Source organism: Sorex fumeus, unplaced genomic scaffold (genome assembly GCF_029834395.1).
Source record: "Sorex fumeus unplaced genomic scaffold, SorFum_2.1 ptg000024l, whole genome shotgun sequence".
In the NCBI taxonomy this organism is placed as follows: domain Eukaryota; kingdom Metazoa; phylum Chordata; class Mammalia; order Eulipotyphla; family Soricidae; genus Sorex; species Sorex fumeus.
The window spans coordinates 27,614,773-27,638,143 of NW_026606081.1; the positions used below are offsets into that span (position 1 = coordinate 27,614,773).

The 23,371-nt window shown below is 43.5% G+C and overlaps 1 protein-coding gene across 1 annotated transcript in view; it reads left to right on the top strand.

Moving 5' to 3' along the window:
- MGAT4A (alpha-1,3-mannosyl-glycoprotein 4-beta-N-acetylglucosaminyltransferase A) overlaps positions 1–23,371 on the top strand; it is a 141,966-nt gene that overhangs the window by 111,009 nt on the left and 7,586 nt on the right. Inside the window, exons 8-14 of the mRNA XM_056114258.1 lie at positions 2,108–2,183; positions 6,811–6,925; positions 12,651–12,781; positions 14,945–15,052; positions 15,169–15,362; positions 18,850–18,928; positions 20,145–20,211. Of these exons, the coding sequence (XP_055970233.1) occupies positions 2,108–2,183; positions 6,811–6,925; positions 12,651–12,781; positions 14,945–15,052; positions 15,169–15,362; positions 18,850–18,928; positions 20,145–20,211 (770 nt within the window). The remainder of the gene's footprint in view (positions 1–2,107; positions 2,184–6,810; positions 6,926–12,650; positions 12,782–14,944; positions 15,053–15,168; positions 15,363–18,849; positions 18,929–20,144; positions 20,212–23,371) is intronic.

A 23,371-nucleotide genomic window follows, 5' to 3' on the forward strand; every position in this document is an offset into this window, starting at 1 on the left:
AGAGTTCTTCCATTAATACAGTTCTGTTAATTACTACAATGCAATTAACTTGATTATCATTTATATTTTAAAATTATAGGGAAAACTTTCATTGGGTTGTTGCTAAAAACAAAGTAAAATATATGGAAATCAATTTTGGAATCTCCATAAGCATAAAGAGAGAATAGTATTTTGAGAAAAGATGTTCTGTATTTCTTTCTTTCTTTTTTTTTTTGTATTTTGTTTGTTTTTGGCTTTTTGGGTCACACTCGGCTGTGTTAGGGGTTCCTCCTGGAACCCCTCAGGAACCACTCAGGAACCACTCTTGGCAATGCTGGGGGACCAAATGGGATGATGGGGATTGAACCCAGGTCAGCTGCGTGCCAGGCAAGTGCCCTCTGCACTGTACCATTGCTCGGGCCCCTGATTTGTATTTCTTGAGATGTCTGTTTATCCCAAAGACAGACATGTCCACATGATTTGTTTTATCTCAGTAAATGTATTTCTCTTTGTGGGGCTGCACAACACCTGGCTTCCTCCTGGCTCTGCACTCAGGGATCACTCCTCGTAGTGCTTGAAGCACTTTATGGGGTGCCTGGGATGGAACAGGATTGGCTGCATGCAAGCCGAGTACCTTGGCCTCTGTCTCTATCTCTGTCTCTGTCTCTGTCTATCTGTCTGTCTGTCTGTCTTTCTCTCTCTCTCTCTCCTCCTCCCTCGCTCCCTCCTTCCTTCCTTCCTTCCTTATCTCCCTCCTCTTCTCTCCCTCTTTCCTCCCCCTTCCCTCTTTCTTTCTCTCTCCCTTTCTCCCTTTCCCCTCCCCTCCACCCACCTCTGTTTATGCTTTTTAAAATTTAAAGGTGAAATTGTAACTTTCAGAGTAATGTCATTATATTTAGGACAGCTTTGTAATATAGATCTGGAAAGTGTGTACTTAGATTTCAGAGTCTCGTTTTACTGTATTTTTGTTTCTCTTGGGGGGCATACCTAGCTGTGCTCAGGGATCACTCCTGGCAGGGCTCGGGGGAGCATCTTGGGTATCGGGGATGAATCTGGGTCTGCCGCATGCAAGGCAAGTGCCCTCCCTATTGTACTATCACTCTGGCCCCTTTACTGTATTTTTTTAAAATAACTTTGAGAACTACTTCTGATAGTTATGCTAATGTGTTTCTGTAAGATATCTGGAATATATCTGGAGTTAATTGAAAGAATTTAATTTTGTAAAGTTAAATTTGTTTTGCCAGGTATTTTTTTTCCCTCTGGAGAGCCCCTTCTAGGAGATTCTCAGCCTACCAGGCAATTCTGGGTGGGCATGTGGTGGGCCTTGAAGTGGATAGCTTCGTACAGGGCCCTCCCAGTGCTGGCTGCCTCTCTTCTCTACCTCTGTGGATATTGGTGCATGAGACTGTGCCTGTCGTAATACAGAGTATAGTCCTCACACCAGAACACTGATCCCTTGCACCTGTTCCAGAATCATTGAGATACTACTGAAAAAAGAGGCAAGGCATTTTGGAAAGAACTGCATTAAAAATATTTTTCCAGGGCCAGCGGAGAGCTCAGGAGGTAAGGCACTTGCCTTGTGACCTCAGCTCAGGTAAATCCCCTGGGCTCCCCCAAGCCCTGGGTGGGGAGGGGGTGTCACTTCCCTGAACAGAGCCACAAGGAAGCCCTGAGCATGGCCAGCTGTGGACCCTGATCACCCTCCCATCCCCTGACTAAATACTTTTCAGGAATTGTTTTCACTGCTGTGTTTCATTACCGCTGTCTGTCTCCAGAAAAGCAACGTATGTCTGGTGTTTCTCAAAACTGCTTGGTTCCCCACTCCTTTTTCTCAGGACCTCTTGAGAATTCATGTTTTGTGGAATAAATTTTGATAAAGACATTAGAAAGTGAATTTCACTGTCTTTTTTTTTTCTCTTTACTTTTTTCTGAATCTCTTTTCTATTGCTTATTTCTTTTTTTTTTTTTTCACTGTCTTTTAAGTGGATAGATCATGTGTGTTCCAGTGTGTTCTACAACATAGGGATGTGTTATAGAATACAGGATGTGTATTATAAAATAGCATGCATCTAGTCTTTCTCTAATTTGGGTCTCATTCATGACTCCTTTTTGCAAATTTTCCTTTCAGATGGAGAACAAAGCAAAACCTAGACTATTGTTTTCTAATGATGTATGCTCAGGAAAAGGGCATATATTACATTCAGGTAAGTGCAGTTTTTCCTTGAATGTTCCTAAGCTTTTAAGGAAAAGGTGATGTGCAGGCTGTGTTTTTGTTAAGACAGGAAGCTCTGGGGGCCAGAGAGATAGTACAGTGGGTAGGGAATTTGCCTTGCTCATGGCCGACCAGCACCATGTAGGGTCCCCAAGCCCATGAGGAGTGATCCCTGAGCACAGAGCCAGGAGGAAGCCTTGAGAATCTCATTTGTTTCTGGTGTGGCCCAGAAACAAACCAAAAGGAAAGACAAGACTCTCTGAACGCAGCCCCCCAGTCCTGAGAATGTGTCACCCTCCCATGCTGCTCCATCACTCATCCCCTCTCTGACCCTCCTTTCCAATTACTCACACTTAAAGAAGAACGAAGATTTAAGCATTTTCAAGGATTTTTTTTTTTTTACAATTTTTGGTCATCTTATGTCAAGAATACTCTTTTTCTTGCAGGATTAACTTGAATTCTCATTTCTAAGATAATAAAAACTGACACTAGGTCTCATGGCTCAGCTGTCAGCAGCATCTGTAGCACAGCAGGAGAGAAACTGGGTCCTGATCTGACTTTTAAGCTGAAGGAAACAACTTAAATGTTTCTTTGGTTTGGTTTGGGGGCCACTCTGGCAGTGTTCAGGTCTCAGTGCTCAGGGCTCTGGCTCTGCACTCTTTCTTGGCTGATTTGGGGATCATATGGGATGCCAGGGATGGAACTAGGAAGACCTCATGCGAACATTGCCCCCCTGTGCTGTCGCTTGAACCCCAACTTCAGTATTTCTGAGATTTTCTTCCAAATCTCCTTCTCCCTTACAATGACTAAGCTTACATGTCACTGTTGGCATTTTGTTTTCATATCTGAGGTGGCCCTGCAGGGTTCTGGAGTAGCTCCAAGGCTGACAGCATGTACAGCTTCATGGAGATAGCTCAGGTTTGACCCCAGCGCCTCATAGCCCCCAAAGCAAGAGACAGACACGTTCTTTATCCCTTGTTCAGACTGAAAGTACCCCTGAGAGTGAGGGCAGCTGGAGCCCTGGTAAACTCGCCAGAAAGAAAGTGTATGGCAGCGACTGGCTGGAGGGAGTGGGGAAGTAGGGACAGGCCTTGGCACCCTGGGGCATTTTGACCTGGGCTGGCTGCAGCCCAGCAGGGACTCAGGGTTGTCCAAGCAGGGGTCAGCAGTGTGGGCACAGAAACATGACCCCCCAGATGCACAGCAGACTTCCTTATTCCTTAGAGTCGTCTTACTGTAATTTCAACTGTATTTTTGAAACATTTAAAGATACGGCCAGCTTTATTGCAGCTTATCCTTACTGTTGATTCTGTGGTCCAAATGATCAGGAACTTTACAGAGAGAATTTTTAAAATGTAGTTACATTGCACTTAGATTTTATTTTGTCTATAAGGAGAGAATTATGGAACCCTAAAGGTTGTTTTTTTTGTTTGTTTTTTGATTAAAGGAAATATCTAGGAAATTGGGAAAGGATGGAGTCCAAAAAGGACAGTCAGGGAAAACCTAGGTGTGGTCAGCATATAAGATAATTCCAGTACTGGCTATAATCAGATGTTTATCAAACAAATGCTACTAAAGCATTAAAAAGTGGGGGGTACGGGGTAATCTGTGTAGAGGACTACTGTCTCCTGTGGTAAGGAGTTGTTTACTAAGTTGGCTATCTTCAGAATTGATCTTTTCAGTTTCTGCTTACCACATAGTAGCTCATTTCATGGTCTTCTTTTGCAAATGCTGGGTCATGCAAACATGCTGTCCATATAGCATGTTTTGCTGCCACTTACTGTGGACATCTTTCTATGCTAGTGACTACTGCTTCAGATAATCAGTAGTTGCTTCTATTGAAGTTCTGTTCTTCACATACGGCAGTTTTTGTTGGTCATTGAGACTGTTCCCAACTTCTTAGGTGTTTCAAGGATGAATCTAATATACTTCATGAAATTGCTACATTTTCCCAAAACTCATGCCTCCAGAGAGCAAACTCTCTGTTCCCCGACTCCTCATCTAAGCTCATATGGGGTGGGAGTGTCCCAAGGACACGGTCAGCACTGCATGTGCTGGCATGTGTCGTGCCCCACACTGGGCGGCGTCTCAGATGGCCTAATCAAGGCCACTCTGGGCATCCAGCTCATCCCAGTGACTGCACCACCACTTCATGGTCTTAGATGATTTAACCCTGATCATTGCCAGATGCAGTGTGAATGAAGAGATACAAAGCTCCTTGTTTTTCCTTTGACTTTTGATTTGGTTTCCTTTTCCACATCACTGTCACTGTCATCACTGCCATCCCATTATTCATCAATTTGCTCAAGCTCGTATACCACATACATATACCAAATTAAAAAAAAAATCAAAAGGACTATAAAAAGTCATTTTCTTTGAAAATATTAAAAATAGTGTAAAATCCTTTTGGGTGCTACTAAAGCATTAAAAAGTGGGGGGTACGGGGTAATCTGTGTAGAGGACTACTGTCTCCTGTGGTAAGGAGTTGTTTACTAAGTTGGCTATGTGCATCTTCCTTTGTGTTAAGCTCATGTTTTTAAAAACATTTTATTAAGACACTTGAATTTGTTTTTTTAATTCTCCAGAATGTTGGGGGTAGGTTGGAGGCTGAGCACTGACTTTCATGGCTGAGGTCAGATTTGATCTGGCACTTTAAAAAAAAAGAAAGAAACAAGTGGTTGTGTTTTTTTGGGGGGGGGGTTGTTTTTGTTCTGTTTGTTTTTGGGGCCACACCAGGTGATGCTCAGGGGTGATTGGTATCATATGGGATGTTGGGGGTTGAACCCCAGTCAGCAGTGCACAAGGCACACACCCTACCTCTTGCTGCGGTCCCATTCATGGTAATGTTTACCCCAGGGCTGCACCACACAGGGCCCTAACTCTGGGGTCATGCGTGTGAGGCACGTACTCTACGTCGTCACACTCCCTGTGCCCTCCTCACTTTCTTTTCTGGTTTGGTTTTTTGTTTGGAGGTCTAACCGGCAGTGCTTAGGGGACCAAGTGGGATGCCAGGGATTGAACCCCAGGGGTGGGTGGGGAGCTGAGTGCAAGGCAACTACCGTAATCTGCCATCCTGTCATTCCAGTCTCGACCCTCACTTTTTTTTTTTTAATTTTATTGAATCACCGTGAGATAGTTACACGTTTTCATGTTTGGGTTACAATCACACAATGATCAAACACCCATCCCTCCACCAGTGCACATTCCACACCACCAATATCCCCGGTACACCCCTCCTTTCCCACCTTCCCCCTGCCTCTATGGCAGACCCTGCTTTCTTTTAATCACACTTTTTGACTTCTTAGTTCTTTGTATTGCCCATCAATGTTTTGTCCTCATTGCTACATCAGTGACACTTGAAAGGTTTGAAAGTTGGGTGACTCAATCCTGGAAATTCTTTTGGGTGGGGCAGAAAGGCTACACCCAGGAGTGCTCAGGGGTTACTTCTGACCCTGTACTCATCACTCCTGGCAGGGCGGGAGGCCTTAGGAGGTGCCAGGGACCGGACCTGGTCAGACAGGTGTGAGGCGAGTGCCCTGCCTGCTGCTTTCTCTCTCCAGTCCCAAACTTGGGTGCTCTTTTGCAGAAAGCCTCAAGTGGATGCTGAGACTGTATTTTTTTAAATAATTATTGTAGTTTAGGGCTGGAGCGATAGCACAGTGGGTAGAACATTTGCCTTGCACCCAGCTGACCTGGTCGGCCCAAGTTCGATTCCTCCATCCCTCTCAGAGAGCCCAGAATGCTACCGAGAGTATCTCACCTGCATGGCAAAGCCTGGCAAGCTCCCCGTGACATATTGGATATGCCAAACACAGTAGCAACAAGTCTCACAACGGAGTCGTTACTGGGCCCGCTCAAGCAAATCGATGAACAACGGGAGGACAGTGACAGTGACAGTTTAGGGAATGGGATTATGGAGCCAGATAGTTACGAGGGAAGGAGCTTGCATGTGGTGACTTGGCTTGTCCCACAGGCACCAACAAAGTCAGGACGAAGTCCAAGAACAAAAAATGAATATAATTATAATAGTATTTTCAGCGTATAGTATTGATGGGCAAAGTGGCTGTACAGCACTGCCACTGAGGGCCCGCGTCCCCCCTTCTCTTTGTCCCCCTGGCTAAACTTCCTTTGCTTCCCATCCCACCTGTTTGCGGGTTGACAGTCAAGGTTTCCATGATGCTTGTCACATTCTCAGCTAACATTCCCACTCCACACCCCCTTCCCTGTGCCTCCATCCTCACCCCCTAGCACATTCCTCCTGCTCAGTCCATCGCCCAAACTGGCAATAAATTTTTTTTTATCATTTTTGACATTGTTTTACTTCATTTACAAATATAAGTAATAAGTAAAGTATGTTTTAAATCTGTCATAATAGACGCTGGAGGAATAGCATAGCAGGTAGGGCATTTGCCTTTCATGTGGCTGACCCGAGTTTGATCCCCAGCATCTCATATGGTTCCCTGAGCACCACCAGGAGTAATTCCTGAGTGCAGAGCCAAGGAGTATCCCCTGTGCATTGCTGGGTGTGACCCAAATTTAAAAAAAATTGTCATAATAATGAGGTTCTATCTAAATATTTCTATTTTATGATTTGTTAATATGACTTCATTTTTCTTTAGCTTGAAGATGATATTATTGTCAAACAGAATTACTTTAACATTATGAAAAATTTTGCACTTCAACTTTCTTCTGAAGACTGGATGATTCTAGAGTTCTCCCAGCTGGGCTTTATTGGTAAGAAAGTGTTAAATACTTTTTGAAATAACTGACTTGCTTAAGTTAACAATTTTTTTTAATTAGTGAAACACCCTGAGGTACAGTTGTAGACTTACAAACTTTTGTGCTTGGGTTTCAGTTATACAATGATCGAGTACCCATCCCTCCACCAGTGCCCATTCTCCACCACCAATGATCCCAGTAGCCCTCTCATCCCCACACCCCATCCCCCATACCCCACCCCGCCTATGTGGCAGGGCATTCCCTTTTGCTCACTCTTTCCTTTAGGGTATTGTAGTTTGCAATAGAGGTATTGAGTGACTGTCATATTTGGTCTATAGTCTACCTTCAGCACGCATCTCGCATCCCCAGCGAGTCCTCCAAACATCCTTTACTTAGTGTTCTCTTCTCTATCTGAGCTGCCTTTTCCCCCAGCATGTGAGGCCAGCTTCCAAGCCGTGGAGCAGACCTCCTGGTACTTATCTCAACTATTCTTGGGTGTTCAACTCCCCTTCTGTTACTTCATATTTCCCAGATGGATGCAGTCTTTCTGTCTGTTCCTCTCTTTCTGGCTCATTTCACTTAGCATGTAGAACTTTCCATGTAGAACCACTTGTATGTAAATTTCATGACTTTATCTTTTCTAACAGCTGCATAATATTCCACTGTAGATGTACCAAGTCACAGTCATGGTCCTCCCGTTGTTCATCGATTTGCTCAAGCGGGCCCAGTAACGTCTCCATCATGAGACTTCTTGTTACTGTGTTTGGCATATCCAATATGTCACGGGTAGATGTACCAAAGTTTCTTTAACCAGTCGTCTGTTCTCCGGCACTTGTTTTTTTTTTTTCCAAATTTTGGCTGTTGTGAACAGTGCAGCAATGAACATAGAAGTGCAGATGTCATTCTGACTCTACTTTTTTGCCTCTCCAGGATATATTCCCAGGAGTGGTATTGCTGGGTCAAATGGGAGCTCAATTTCTAATTTTTTTCTAATTTTTTTTTTTTTTTGCTTTTTGGGTCACACCCAGCGATGCTCAGGGGTTACTCCTGGCTTTGCACTCCTGGCGGTGCTCGGGGGACCATATGGGATGCTGGGAATCGATCCGGGGTCGGCCGCATGCAAGGCAAACGCCCTACCCGCTGTGCTATTGCTCCAGCCCCCAATTTCTAATTTTTTGAGAATCGTCTATACTGTTTTCCAAAAGGGCTGAACCAGTCAGCATTCCTACCAACAGTGAAGGAGGGTCCCTTTCTCTCACATCCGCACCAATACCAGTTGCTTTTGTTCTTTTGGAATGGACAAGTCTCTGTGGTGTGAGATGATATCTCATTGTTGATTTGATCTGCATCTCCCTGATGATGGGCTGGAGCGATAGCACAGCGGGTAGGGCGTTTGCCTTGCAAGCTGATGGCCCGGCCGAGCTGGGTTCAATTTCTCCTCCCCTCTCGGAGAGCCCAGCAAGCTACTGAGAGTACCTCGCCCACGCGGCAAAGCCTGGCCAGCTACCCGTGACGCATTCGATATGCCAAACACAGTAACAACAAGTCTCACAATGGAGACATTACTGGGCCCGCTCGAGCAAATCAATGAACAATGGGAGGACAGTGCTATACAGTGCAGTGCTCCCTGATGATTAGTGATGTAGAGCATTTTCTCATGTGCGTTTTTGCCATTCGGATTTCTTCTTTGAGACAGTTTCTGTTTCTGTTTCTGTTCATTTCATCATCCCATTTTTTGATGGGTTTGGATGTTTTCTTCTTGTGGAGTTCAACCCGTGCTTTGTATATCCTTGATATCAACCCCTTGTCGGATGTATATTGGGTGATTATTCTTTCCCATTCTGTGGACTGTCTTTGTATTTTGGTCACTGTTTCTTTTGAGGTGCATAAGCTTCTTAGTTTAAGATAGTCCCATTTGTTCTATTTTTGTTTTCACTTGCTTGGCCAGTGGCATGTCATCTTTGAAGATACTGTTAGCTTCAATGTTGTGGAGGGTTTTGCCAACCTTGTCTTCAACGTACCTTATGGATTCTGGTCTGATGTTGAGGTCTTTGATCGGTTTTATTCTTACTTTTGTACATGGTGTTAGGTAGAGATCTAAGCCCATTTTTTTGCATGTAGCTGTCCAGTTTTGCCAGCACAATTTGTTAAAGAGGCTTTCTTACTCCACTTCACATTTCTTGCTCCCTTATCAAAGATTAGATGATCATATGTTTGGAGGAAGATGTCAGTATATTCAACTCTGTTCCATTGGTCTGCAGCTCTGCCTTTGTTCCAGTTTGTGTGTGATTTGCATCTATCTTCAGTGCATTGTGATCTGAAAAAATTGTTGATATTATTTCTATCTTCCTGATTCTATTGAGGTATGTTTTGTGGCCTAGCATGTGGTCTATTTTGGAAAATGTTCCGTGTGCACTGGAGAAGAATGTGTATTCTTTCTTTTGGGGGTGTAAAGCCCCAAAAGGTCTATAAGCCCTCTCTTTTCTATTTCTTCCTCCAATGTTTCCTTGCTGAGTTTTGTTCTTGTTGATCTATCCAGAGGTGATAAGGTGATGTTGAAGTCTCCACCTACTATTGTGTTGCTAGCAATGTCCTCCTTAAAATCTGTAGCAGTTGTTTGAAATATTCAGCTTTTCCCTCATTAGGTGCATATACATTTAAGAGTGTGATTTCTTCCTGTTGTACGTATCCCTTGATGAATAGAAAATGGTCTTTGTTGTCCCTTCTAATCTTTTTCAACCTGAAATTTATGTTGTCGGATACTAGTATGGCCACCCCAGCTTTTTTGAGGAAGCTGTTTGCTTGCAGGATTGTTTTCCATCCTTTAACTTTGAGTCTGTGTTTGCTCTGGCTGTTCAGATGAGTTTCTTGTAGACAGCAGAATGTTGGGTTCTGTCTCTGAATCCATTTTGCCACGCTGTTTCTCCTAATTGGTGAATTTAGACCATTGATGTTGAGAGAGATTATTGTCATGGGGTTTTGTATCATCTTTCTGTAAGGGTTTGTTATGCTTGTAGAGTTTGTCTTGTCTTATAGTAGCCCCTTTAGCCCTTCTTTTAGGTTTAGTTTTGATTCTATGAAGTTCCTGAGCTGCTGTTTATCTGCAAAATACTGTACCACTCCTTCTGGTTTGAGTGAGAGTTTAGCCAGATAGAGCTTTCATTTCAGTGAGTTTTTTTTTACTATATCCCACCATTGCCATTGGGCTTGGAGGGTTTCCTCTGATAGGTCTGCTGTGAATCTAACGGGTGCTCCTTTGTATTTGATTTCCATCTTTGACCTTGCTGCTTGCGGTATTGTGTCTCTATCGGTGGCATCCATCATTCTAACTATGATATGTCTTGGAGTGTTTTTATTAGGGTCTCTTTTAGCTGGCATCCTTTGGGCTCCTTGAATAGCTGCATTGTCCAGCTCTGGGAATTTTTCAGCAGTGATTTGTTTAACCGTGGATTTTTCATTGAGATTGTTTCCCTGACCTTCTGGTACTCCAATGATTTAAATGTTGTTCCTCTTGGAATCATCTCCTAGGACTCTGATTCGCTCTAGATCTATTTTGAGGTCTCTTGCCATTGTTTGTTGTTGCCTGTAGACTTCCTGCAGCTGATCTTCACGCTCACTGATTCTGCCTTCAGCTGTAGCCATTCTACTGTTGAGGGCACACACTGAGTTTTTTATTTCATCTACTGAATCCTTTATTCGTGACACTTCTGTGCGTAGCTTTTCAATTTCTGCTCTCATTTCTTCCTGTAATTTCTCGATTGTCCAATCCATTGTTTCTTTCATGTCCTCCTTTAATTTATTGGATCACTGTTTCTTTGAGTTCATTGAACATCTTCATTACTTCATATCTGAATTCTTCATCAGAGAGGTCCCTTATGTGAGTCCCTAATGAGGCTTCTGGACTCTTTTCATCGTCCTGTCCTCATGGTGGGGATTTACGTTGTTTCTTCATGTTGGTATGATGGTATGGAGACTGAGATGTTACATGAGATTGCTGGATTGGTATGTGTAATTTACCTGCGGCTGTGTAAGCAGCAGCTGGCCCAAAATTAGGCCACACCCACTGCTGCAGAGGCAATGCCCACTTTGGAAGAGGCCATGCCACCTAAGGGTACCTGGTGTGTGTGCGGGGAGGGTACAACCTGAGGGATGGAGAAGACAAGCGCAACGTTGGGGATGAATAGGAAGAGGCTCACGTGTGGTGGTAGGCCCAGGGTCCTAGAGGACGCCTGGGGCGCATACGCGGGAAATGCAAAGTCCCGGGTTTGAATAATGACTGACCTGAGGGTTGGAGAAGAGCAGGTGCAGCGCTGGGGATGAATAGGAAGAAACTCAGGGGTGGTGGGCAGCCCAGGGTTCTAGAGGACTCCTGGGTCGTGTCCAGGGGGAAGGCAAGGTCCTGGGTTTGAATAATGACTGACCTGAGGGATGGAGAATACCAGGCACAGCGTTAGGGATGAACAGGAAGAGGCTCAGAGGTAGTGGGCAGCCCAGGGTCCTAGAGGATGCCCGAGGCGTGTACGCAGGGAAGGCAAAGTCCCGGGTTCGAATAATGACTCACAATTTTTTTTACCTAAAAGTTATCTATTGAATAAATTGTTTTTGAGGAGATTTGATTTAAGTAAAAGTGTATGAAATGATGGAACTCAACAAGTTCTAGAAACTCCTAAGATTATATATACTTTAGAGATCTGTGAGACATTTCTACTGAACTATTTATGTCCGTAAAGTTACCTTTTCGCCCCAGGAAGCTTGCTAATTGCTTTTGATAGCTGAGGTTTCCCATTTGTGTACACACACACACACACACACACACACACACACACACACACACACCCCACATGCTTTGGTAAGATTGCAACTAAGAAAAATGCTATTCCAGTGGTTCTAATATGAGGCATAGTACATGGTAATCTTGCTCAGCAAATAATTTGTATTTATTTGTTACAACTGGCTGGAGCAATAGCACAGCAGGTAGGGCGTTTGCCTTGCACAAGGCTGACCCAGGTTTGATTTCTCTGTCCCTCTCGGAGAGCCAGTAAGCTTCTGAGAGTATCCCACCTGCACGGCAAAGCCTTTGCAAGCTACCCATGTTGTATTTGATATGCCAAAAACAGTAACAACAAGTCTTACAATGGAGACGTTACTGGTGCCTGCTAGAGCAAATCAATGAACAATGGGAGGACAGTGCTACAGTGCATCGCTATCATTGACGAGAGTACTCATTTTAAAAGATTTTTTTCCACTAAAGTTCCTAAATTATCCAAATAAAGAGAATACTTTTGAAGTTAAGAGTTGGGGGGATTTTATGAAACTTGGCATTTTTAAGTTTAGAGGGCATTTCAATCATTTATTTCAAAACTTGTTACTTATAAAGGTTTCATTGAAGAGATAATTAGGAGTCTGGATTTTGCTTTTATTGATTTAATTTTTTTAACCTAAGTTCCTTTCTCATTGCAAGTATCTAAGTACTACATGAAAAAAAGATTTATATTTTAATCCTTTCAGCCAATAGCCCTATGGTAGCTTTTGTCTTAAAGTCAGTTCAGTACTTTATTACTATGATCTTTAATAAATGACAGCTCGAGAATGTCTAAAGCAAGTTTGTCTTTGGTAAAGCGATTCATGATAATGTAGAGTTGAAAGCCACAGATTGTCCCACCTTTGCATGTAGGTGTCATTGCTGTGAGTCAGTTTAAAGCTGTCTCTGTTCCAGCCACTGACTGCACTGTCATTCCAGGTAAAATGTTCCGTGCGCCAGACCTCACTTTGATCGTGGAATTCATCGTTATGTTCTATAAGGAGAAGCCTATTGATTGGCTTTTGGACCATATTCTCTGGGTTAAAGTCTGCAACCCTGAGAAAGATTCAGTAAGTTAATTTCTTAGGATGATGGAAGAGGTTTCTTTCATTTATTTCATGAAATTTGACTTTTACAGAGTGAGATTTTATAAATGAGAAATTAAGTAGTTAGGTAGAATAAACAAAAACTGTTTACACTTGACCTTTCTTAAACACATGGAAGTCCCTGTCTGGGGCCAGAGAGGTAGTTCTGGGCTTAAGACGCCTTTGTGCCAGTGTCCAGCTCTGCCCATTTCCTGCCCGCTTGGTACTCTGAACACAGCTCCTGGTATAGCCCCAGGGTGGCCTGGGGGAGCAGGTATAAGTTGGACTGTACCCTACGGCCCTCAACCGACTGAGCTGGGTCACAGACAGGCCCCTCGGGGTCAGTGAAAACAATGAAAAATGAGGGTGGGGAGGCAGAGGTATATGTGTGCACTTGAATGTGAGCATGCACGTGTGTGTGTGCCTGTGTGCATGTGTGTGTATGCACTCATTTGTGTGTGTGTGTGTGTGTGTGTGTGTGTGTGTGTGTGTGTGTGTGTGTTTTAGGGGAAGTCTCCTAGGGGTTCTTAGCCATCCTGGCCTGTAGCACTTCTTGGGCCTCCAGGTTCTCGGTAGTGCTCAAGGCCTGTGGGCCTTACCTGGTAATGCTGCAGGGATCCTGCAGTACTGGGGGGTCTGGCCAGGCCCAGCCTCATGCCTCACCCCTGCACTCTCTCTCTGGCCCTGGAGGGACACTTTGGACTGCAGCAAAGTCCTCACTAGGACTTTTCATGGCCATGTGGACCATGACCTTGGGTTCCATGCGGGCTTGTCGTTGGCTGTGGGTGTTGGCCCTGTCTGTTTGGGTGTGGCTTGGGCAGTTCCTTTGCTCTGTGCTCTCTCACAGCTTCTCTTTCCCAGTTATTCTGAGAGCATTATCAGACCCCCCAATACATCTGGAAATAAGGAATAAAGTAGAATCAGTACTTGATACTAAAGCAGTGGCGAGTCAGGAAAGTAGCTTCAGGAGCCCAAGGTAGGACAGGGTTAAGGCACTCGCCTTGCATGTAGCCAACCCCGCTCGTTCCCTAGCACCACCAGGAGTGATCCCTGAACATAGAGCCTGAGCTGCTGGGTGTGCCCACCCTTTCCCCAATAAAAAAATAAATAAAAGATAACCAGAGGTAGTCTTATTTGCAAGAAATCATCTCATATACAACTGTGAAATGCTGGGGTAGGTAAGTAGTTTTCCTTTTTTTGCTTAAATGTCATGTTATTTCCATAGAAATCTTGAAAAAGTAATTTGATAGGTTTTCCTTGTCCAATTTGTCTGAGAAGAACTCTTTTTAGCTTGCATGGTACAGTCGTGAACAAAAAGGAATGTCCACAGTCAATTTAGTTTTTGTTTAAGTTTTTTATAGTGCGTAGAGCCCTGGGACAGCCCCTGGCATCCACCCAGCGTGAGACTCTGAGAAGTCAGTGCTCAGACCTGCTGGTGCTCCGGGCACAAGGGCCACGCTCAGTGGTGTCAGGAGGGGAGTATGTGTTTCCTTGGGACCCAACCCAGGGTCTCTCACCTGCTAGGCATGTGCCCACTGCGCAGTCGCACCCCCTATTGTTTTCCCAGGGGATGCCTCACTCCCAAGGCTGGTCTCTGACTCTGCCTCAACATCTCGGACCCATCTCAAAAAAGGTAGTGGGGCTGAGTGTGAAGGGCACTTGCCTTGAACACAGCCCACCCAGGGTCCAGGTGACCTGGACCCTGGGATACAGCCCTGTGCGCTGACCCATCCCTGCCCACCCCCCAAATCAACCCAACTGTAAGAATCACTGAAAAGAGAACAAATCAGTGATCCACAGGGAAGTAGTGCTCTCTCGAGCACTGAACTAGTGCCTTGATGGAGGGCCCTGCCAGCATTCTGGAACCGTCTGTATTTTGTACCTGTCACACTATGATCAGGCATGAGAACATGTTCTAATCTGAACTCTGGGCCTTATATACCGTGAGTTGAGATAGAATTGTGCTTCCACGAATGAGTCTCTGAACCCCTCAACAGTGTTTGCTTCCATATTGGAGTCGCTGAGCTGTTGCCTCATATTCTCCTATATGCTTTCATAAAAGGAAAAAATATTTGTGTATCTGAGCCAAAACTGTTTATTGGGTTTCACTTTAAAATGTAACAGGTGATTTTTTTTTTATATATCTAGAAACACTGTAACAGACAAAAATCAAACCTTCGAATTCGCTTCAGACCTTCCCTTTTCCAACATGTTGGTCTGCATTCTTCACTAACGGGAAAAATTCAGAAACTCACAGTAAGTGATTTAATTTTGTATTTCTCATGGGAAAATAGCCGATTTTTAAAAATGTATAATCTTTGTTCTTCCTAAGGTGCACATTGATTAATAGCACATATGCCTTTTCTCCCTAGGATAAAGATTATATGAAACCATTACTTCTTAAAATCCATGTCAACCCTCCTGCAGAGGTCTCAACTTCTCTGAAAGTCTACCAAGGGCACACTCTGGAGAAAACTTACATGGGAGAGGACTTCTTCTGGGCTGTTACCCCAGTAGCTGGCGACTACATCTTGTTTAAATTCGATAAACCAGTCAATGTAGAAAGGTTAGTGATTATTAAAATGATTTTATCTTAAAATGTACACCTCTTACTCATAATGAATGATCTTCTTTTACTTTCTGTTGTTTTTGTTATAGCACATGTGAAGTAGTCATCGAGACCTACATGTTGAACTATAAATTACATTTTTTTTGTCACTGGGTAATAAAATGAGTTGTTTTCAAATATAATCTTATCATTTACTTCCCTAATAAGCTCTATGGGTACTTCCATATGTCTATTTAGTCAAGTTTTAAATATTTTCATGAATTCTCCCTTAAGATCTCAAATTAGTTTGCAGCCTTTAGCCTTAAGATTTGGTTGAGAGGTAGTTGCAGAGCCCAGCAGCTTGGTTGAGGTGATCAGTTTGACAGATTTGGACAATTCTCAGTCGGTTGTTTGGAAAATGTCACTTGAATTTTAGTGTGTTGTGATCTCAGAGCCTCCATGTGGTTCAGTATTTTTGTTTCGTTCCCCAGCAGGACGTCCTCTTCTTGTTTTTCACTTAGTAGCCACACTTCTTTCATCCCTTTCTTCATTGTGGGCTTGCTCCTATTCTGTGATTAGCATTCTCCAGCTTCTGGCTTGTTAAATTTGATTTTTGGATTGTTTTTGGTTTTGGCTTTGGGCCACACCTGGTTCAGGACTTATTCTTGGCTCTGCTGGCAAGGGTTACTACTGGTAGACTCGGGTACCATCTGGAGTTACAGGGGCTGAACAAGGGCTCTACCCACTGTACTATCATTGTTCCAGGCCTGAGTTTTGTGTCCTTCTGGTGAGGGCGATTTGGATTTTCGCACCTGCCAGAGCTAGTAGAATCATCCTTTTTTTTTTTTTTAATATAAATAATGGCCACAGGCAGTGCACAGGTACTCATTTTCTTGTTACTCTACACTGATGACTTTTAAGTGTAAAAGTGTTCTAAGCTATAGTGTATCACTATGGCTTAACATAAAAATACTTCTGAGTAATATTTTTCATATATATATATATATATATATATATATATGCCTCTCGGAGAGCCTGGCAGGCTACCGAGAGTGTCCCACCCTCACGGACAGAGCCTGGCAAGCTCCCCGTGGCATGTTTCATGTGCCAAAAGCAGTAACTATAACAGGTCTCATTCCCCTGACCCTGAAAGAGCCTCCAATCATTGGGAAAGACAAGTTCAGAGAGGCTGGTAAAATATCAGGGCTGGGACGAATAGAGATGTTACTGGCGCCTGCTCGAGTAAATCAAGGAACAACAGGATTACAGTGATACAATGACAGAATATTTTTCATTTATATGAATATATATTCTATGTCTTGTTAAAATTAGGCTGTGGTTGTGACATGACGTATATTTGGGTATGGTTTTATAAATTAAAAGAATCATCATAGAAGTGGTAACAATTCTTGTTGTCTATTTTTCATACAAAAATAGCCCCAAACTATGTTACTTTTTATTTTCATTAATCAAAAACAATTCCAGAAATCTGCTAAAAAACTCATAATTAGCGGAAATTGGGTCAGAGAGATAATACAGGGACAAAGACACTTGCTTTGCTTGTAACCCGCAAAACCACCTATCCCCTGAGCACCACCAGGAGTGATCCCTGAGCATAGAGACAGGAATAATCACTGAGCAATGCAAGTGTTAAAAATATAATATGTTATGTGTTCTTTATACTAAAATATTGAAGTATGAAGAATCAGGAGAAAACTCTTAATTCCAAGAATACAGTAGCATCATTTTTTTCTTGATAGTTCCATGCTGTTTATACTTTGAGATCATGCTTGCTATGTAATTTTTTACCTTGTATTTCCCATTACACTCTGTCATAAATGACTTATAGACATTTATTGTCTGCACACATTCTCATCACAGGACGACTTTGCTTCTGCTTACATTTACTTCTGATGTTAAACTTGCTGGGGTATATCAAGTTGTTGTCTGAATCACCACAATGGTTAACACTCTGAATCCGAAATTATCCTTGTGTCAGGAAACTGCATTGGGGGACCAAAGCCCTGAGTTCAGGTTCCGAGCACTGCCCCCTGAGCCCTGCTGAGCTAGTCTTGGAGGCTCCAGCACCTCTGGGCCCAAGCATTCGGTCTAATTGGTTGCTTATTCCTGGAGTGGCCCTGGAATCCCTGGGGGCACATCAAAAACCCCCCTCCACCCCCAAAGACATGCAGTCCCTTGTCCCCTATTTCTGTGTCTATAGATGAGACATCGAATGGCTTGTTGATATGAACCAGCTTTTCAGGCACACACTTTAATAATCCCCTGAAGTCTTTTGGGGTTGGCAAGAGAGCTCAGCTCTTTAAAGGTGCATGTTTTGCTGCAGGAGGCTTGAGCTCAACCTCCAGCACGGTGTGGTCCCCCAAGAACAGCTGTGAGTTACCCCTGCACACCAAGTCAGGAATAGCCCCCAGCCCCCTGCCTGTGATGCCAGACAAATACTTTAAAGAGCATTTCGTCTGAGAGTGCTGAGTACAAAGGGGTTACTTATTAGGTTCCCTGGCCCTATGAATCATTTGAAATTCAAGGCCTTGTCACAGGCAGTTTTTGCCCTTAGTTCCCATACTGTGCTATACTGTACTGTTACTGTAATTGTTGCTGAAGCATTGTTTATTAGTCAGGTCCCATGAATTCCTTGGTCAGTCATGTGAAGCAGGAGGAACTCTAGCTAGAGGAGATTAGGCCCCAAAAGGTAATGTAGCTTGCTAATGGTGAGCATCCAAGTAACTGCAATCAATATAGTCCCTGGATTCTGATCCAGATCTAACTCCTAACTATAAGCCATTTAGCTGCATCAAACTTAAAAAAGTTTCAAGTTCAGGTTTAAATATGCTTCACATGCCTTCCTTACTTTCTATGCATCTCCTTCCTCACTCAGCTTACATATGTACAGTAGGCAGTTTTTAGAATATAAGCATGACCACCCACTTATACCCAGAGAGCATTTCAGATCTCAAGTCAGCAACTAATCAAGTGTGTGTTAGTATTGATGAATGAAGCTTTTCAAGTATTTGGAATTGGCTGAGTGGTTTGTTACTTTCATTCAACTTCTAATAAAATTTATTGGGAAAGTCTATTCTTTGAACTTGTCATTAGTGGTGGCTGTCCAGTGAGAATTTTCTCTGATATACCAATATGACATAACTGCTACAATTTTATTTCTACTAAGCAGTTTCTTTAATTAATATAAACATTGCACTTAAAGTGATATAAAACTGTCATCATTTTTTCCACTATATACATTATTATGTAAGCCCTTTTTTGCCATGAAATATACCACTCGATATATTCTAAACTTAATATATATTTTAAATTTAATACTTCAAGTTTAAAACTTTCCTGTAACTATTCTGAGCACATTACACACAGTTACTACAAGGTCTAATGTACTTTTGTAGTCAATTTGTTTAGAAAGCTTAATCTGAGGCAAGCCATTGTGAATCTTTTGTAAAGCTTAGTCTGATCCTTTTTTTCTCTGAATTTTCAGCTATTTATTCCATAGTGGCAACCAAGAGCATCCAAAAGATATTTTGCTAAACACAACTGTGGAAGTTCTGCCTCTAAAGGTATGCCTGTCTTTCCCTGTGGTTTCCCTTAAGCACGAATCCCAATAGACTGCATTCAAGGCCACTATTGTTTATAAGGCAAAAGAAAGTTCTCTGATTGCAACAGGGCCTTAGTGGTAAGTAATTCTAATTTCTTTTTTTTTTTTTGAAATATGGTACACCTAGTATATTGGTCCATTTGCTTTATTCACAACTTTCATATTTCTTGTTGGAAAATGACTTAGAAATTTGTACTAGGAAAATAAATGAGTCATTAATTTTCTTTAGTGTTTATCTTGTTTTATTTTAAATCCCCCAGAATCTCATGTGATTAGAAAGCCTTTTGACTATTATTGCAAAGTTAATTGATTTCTAGGCACATAGTTAGATTTCCTTCAAGTAACACACAGTTCTTTTTCTTTATGCCTTAAGTAGAAAATAATGTATTATCAAATGATTTAAGTGTAAAGCCAGTGGAATGGAATTACAGGGAGGTAGTTCCAATGGAAGGAGTACAAGCCTTGCATGCACAGAGCCCTGAGTTCCATCCCCAACACTGGTGGCCCCCGAGCACCCTGGGCTCTGGCCCTGCTAGCCCCTAGAGGCACTACATTGCTGGACCACCTCCCACCCCCGAGCCTGCCAGGGAAGGGGTCCCCTGGCTCTCAGGAGCCCCTGTTGGAAAACAAACCCTTGTCTGACCACTGTGCTTCCTGATATGCACTGATCCAGCAACCACCACAGCAGAGAACCCTCAAGGCAGGCTTCAGGGCAGAGATGACATTTCTTGTTTCATTTCTCTTAGTTCTTCTACAAATGCCAGTTTTATATTTATTCATATGTATTTATAACATTGCTCCATTCCCCTGGGGATGGAGCGATAGCACAGGGGTAGGGTGTTTGCCTTGCAAGCCGCCAGCCGGCCGAACCAGGTTCGATTCCTCCACCCCTCTCTCGGAGAGCCCCTCTCTCGGAGAGCAAGCTACCGAGAGTATCTCGCCCGCACAGCAAAGCCTGGCAAGCTACCCATGATGTATTCGATATGCCAATCATAGTTACAACAAGTCTCACAATGGAGACGTTACTGGGCCCACTCAAGCAAATCAATGAACAATGGGAGGACAGTGCTACAGTGCTCTACATTTATAACTTAGTTTTTTTTTTCTTTTTTTTTTTAACTTAGCTTTAACGAGAAGTTAAATTATTTAGAAAGTTCAGTGTTTGTGTTCTGTTTTAGAGTGAAGGCCTGGAAGTAAGCAAAGAAACCAAAGACCAGCGATTAGAAGACGGCTACTTCAGAATAGGTAACACCCTGCAGGAAGATGCCCTTCACTTTCCTCTGCTTCTAAAGTGCTTGCAGCTTCTTTTCAGATGTGAGGCATTTCTTAGGGTTACTCTTGGCTCTGTGCTTCCAGCTATCATTTGTTCTTGTTCTTTAGAGCTTTTTTACCTGAAGGAACATTGCATTGTAACATGAGTTGAGGGCTAGTACTTTTGTTATCCTGACCCAACTAGGATTTCAGAACAAAGATCCACTTACTGCATTCCTCCTTCTCTCTCCATCTGTCAGCACTTGCCTGTCTGAAGCTGGATTCTTCGGTGTTTGTGGGTGGGGTGAACTCAACTGCCTTCCGGAGTCTCTGCTTCTCGTCCCAGCTTCGCCCTGAATGCCAGCTCTCCCTGGGGTCCCGGCTCTGAGCCTCTCTGAGCATCTGGAATGTGTACATGTTTTTTCAGTCAGCACAGTTTTGCCACCATTGTTCTTGGGGTTCCATGGGAGGCATCCAACCCTTTCCATGGCATACAATAAAACCGTTCATCTGTCTGCTTGCCCTCTGCTCTGAGCGAGTGAATGATTACATTTTTATTTCACATCAAGCAAATTAATGCTTTTCTTAGCCATTGGCAAAAGGGGATATTAATATATCAATATTGGAGGTATAAAATATAGATTCATCTATCTCTCAAGTGCAGTTCAGCACTGGATGAATCCCATCCCATTTGGGTGGACAGATGAATCGAGTTCTTTTCATGTTTGGGATATATCTGAGTTCACTCATAGAAATGTGCATAGAATTGACTGAGTATATAAGACATCTGTAAACATTATAAGTGCAAATTATTCAATTGTGGATAATGCTGTGTGTTTGATTGTGAGAAGAACCCAAGAAATAAAGGCGTCTGTGTCTCTCAGCAAGAACCAGTGCTTCCCAGGGCTGATGGTGCCCGGACCTAGGGCTGTAGTAGGCTTGCATGTGGCAGGGGTGCTTTGTTCCCCTCAAAGATTCCCAGGCAGGGTGCTGATAACGTTTTTTTATGAAATGGGTCAGTGGCCAAATAAGTTTGGAAACCTCTGGTTTAAAACATAAACTCATATGCTTAAGGGGTGTCCTGGGGCCCTCAACAGCTCCCAGAGGAGCTCTGGGACACTCAGCAGCTCCCAGGGTTGTCCTGGGCCCTGCAGCTCCCAGGAGCATGCTGCCTGGTTTTGTGTGCAGTTCTGAAGACAGTGTTCAGGATTCTGTCTCTTTCTCAATGCCACCACCATGTGACTCATGCGTGTGGATCACTTGTTTTCACTGCTGTGTAGGTTGGCGTGGAGGAGTTTATAGGCTGCTCCTGTTCCATCATTGCTCGTCCCATCTTCCTGCTTCCATAAATAATGCTGATCCAGATACTCATGCATGTGGGCAAGAGTACCTCTGGGTACTTAGAAATAGAAGTAAATCTTTGATTGATAACCTTCAACATAGTAATTATTATTTTTCTTTAATTTTATTTATTTATTATTTATTTAAAGGGCTGGAGCGATAGCACAGCGGGTAGGGCGTTCGCCTTACAAGCGGCCAACATGGCCGACCCGAGTTCAATTCCTCCGCCCCTCTCGGAGAGCCCGGCAAGCTACCGAGAGTATTCGATATGCCAGACACAGTAACAACAAAGTCTCCAATGGAGATGTTACTGGGCCCGCTTGAGCAAATCGACGATCAACGGGAGGGCCTTTACCTTTTTACCTTTATTATTGATTTATTTGTTTGGTTTTTTATTAGTGAAACACCATGGGTACAGTTGTAGGGTTATAAACTTTCATGTTTGGGTTTCAGTTATACTATGATAGAGTACCCATCCCTTCACCAGTGCCCATTCTCCACCATCAATGAACCCAGTAGCCCTCCCATTGCCCCACCTGATCCCCCTCACTCCGCCCCAACTCTGTGGCAGGGCATTCCCTTTTGCTCTCTTTCCTTTAGGGTGTTGTGGTTTACAATAGAGGTATTGAGTGGCCATCGTGTTTGGTCTGTAGTCTACTTTCAGCACACATTTTGCATCTCGAGTGTGTCCTCCAAACACCCTTTACTTGGTGTTCCCTTCTCTGTCTGAGCTGCCTTTTCCCCCAGCATCTGCTGCCAGCTTCCAAGCCGTGGAGCAGACCTCCTGGTACTTATGTCAACTATTCTTGGGTGTTCAACTACTATTCTGTTACTTTATATTCCCCAGATGACTGCAGACTTTCCTATGTCTGTCCCTCTCTCTCTTTCTTTCTTTTTATTTTTTTATTTTTTATAATTTTATTTGTTGAATCACTGTGAAAGCAGTTACAAAGCTTTCGGGTTTAAATCTCAGTCATACAGGGAAACACCCGTACCTTCACTAGTGCCCATTCTCCACCACCAAAAACCCCAGTATACCCCATCCCACACCCTCCCCCATCCGTGGGGCAAATGATTTCCTAATTACTCTCTCTCTACTTTGATTACATTCAATATTTTGACACCAGACCCGCCATTATTATTTGGTATTTTACCCCAACACTCAGATCTGCCAAAAAGACAACAGTAGACAATTTGTTTTCTATTGCTGGTTATGAATAACATATGATGTCGTGTGACTGCAGTAGTGGCTGTGCGATTTTGAAATTCCAAAATTTTAACAATTAAATCTGAAGGGATTTCTGCCAAAACCTACTGGGTTCCTAGATTTGTTCCTGAGTCTCTGGGATCATAGCCATTAAGCAGCTTGATCAGGAGCCAGAGAGGCCTTTCATGGGCGGTGACTCGGGGTCTTATTGGAATGGGGAGGAAAGGGCTGGCTCCAACCCCATCCTGTGAGGCCCCACGTGTCTTGTCACTGAGGGCCCAAACCTGACTGTCCAGTGGACTCTGGAGGATGGCGGCCACAGGGCCGCCAGGGGGGGAACAGGCCAAGATACAAAACCTATTCCCACCTGGGTTGACCCACCGCCAGTAACCTACTGCAGGTACCAGACACATTTCTGCCAAAAGCCACTGGGTTTCAAGATTTGTTTCTGAGTCTCTGGGATCATGGCCATTAAACGGCTTGATCAGGAGCTAGAGAGGCTGTTTGTGGAAGGCAACTCAGGGTCTCATTGGGACAGGAGAAAAGGGCTGGCTCCACCCCCCATCCTGTGAGGCCCCACGTGTCTCGTCACTGTGAGCCCAAACC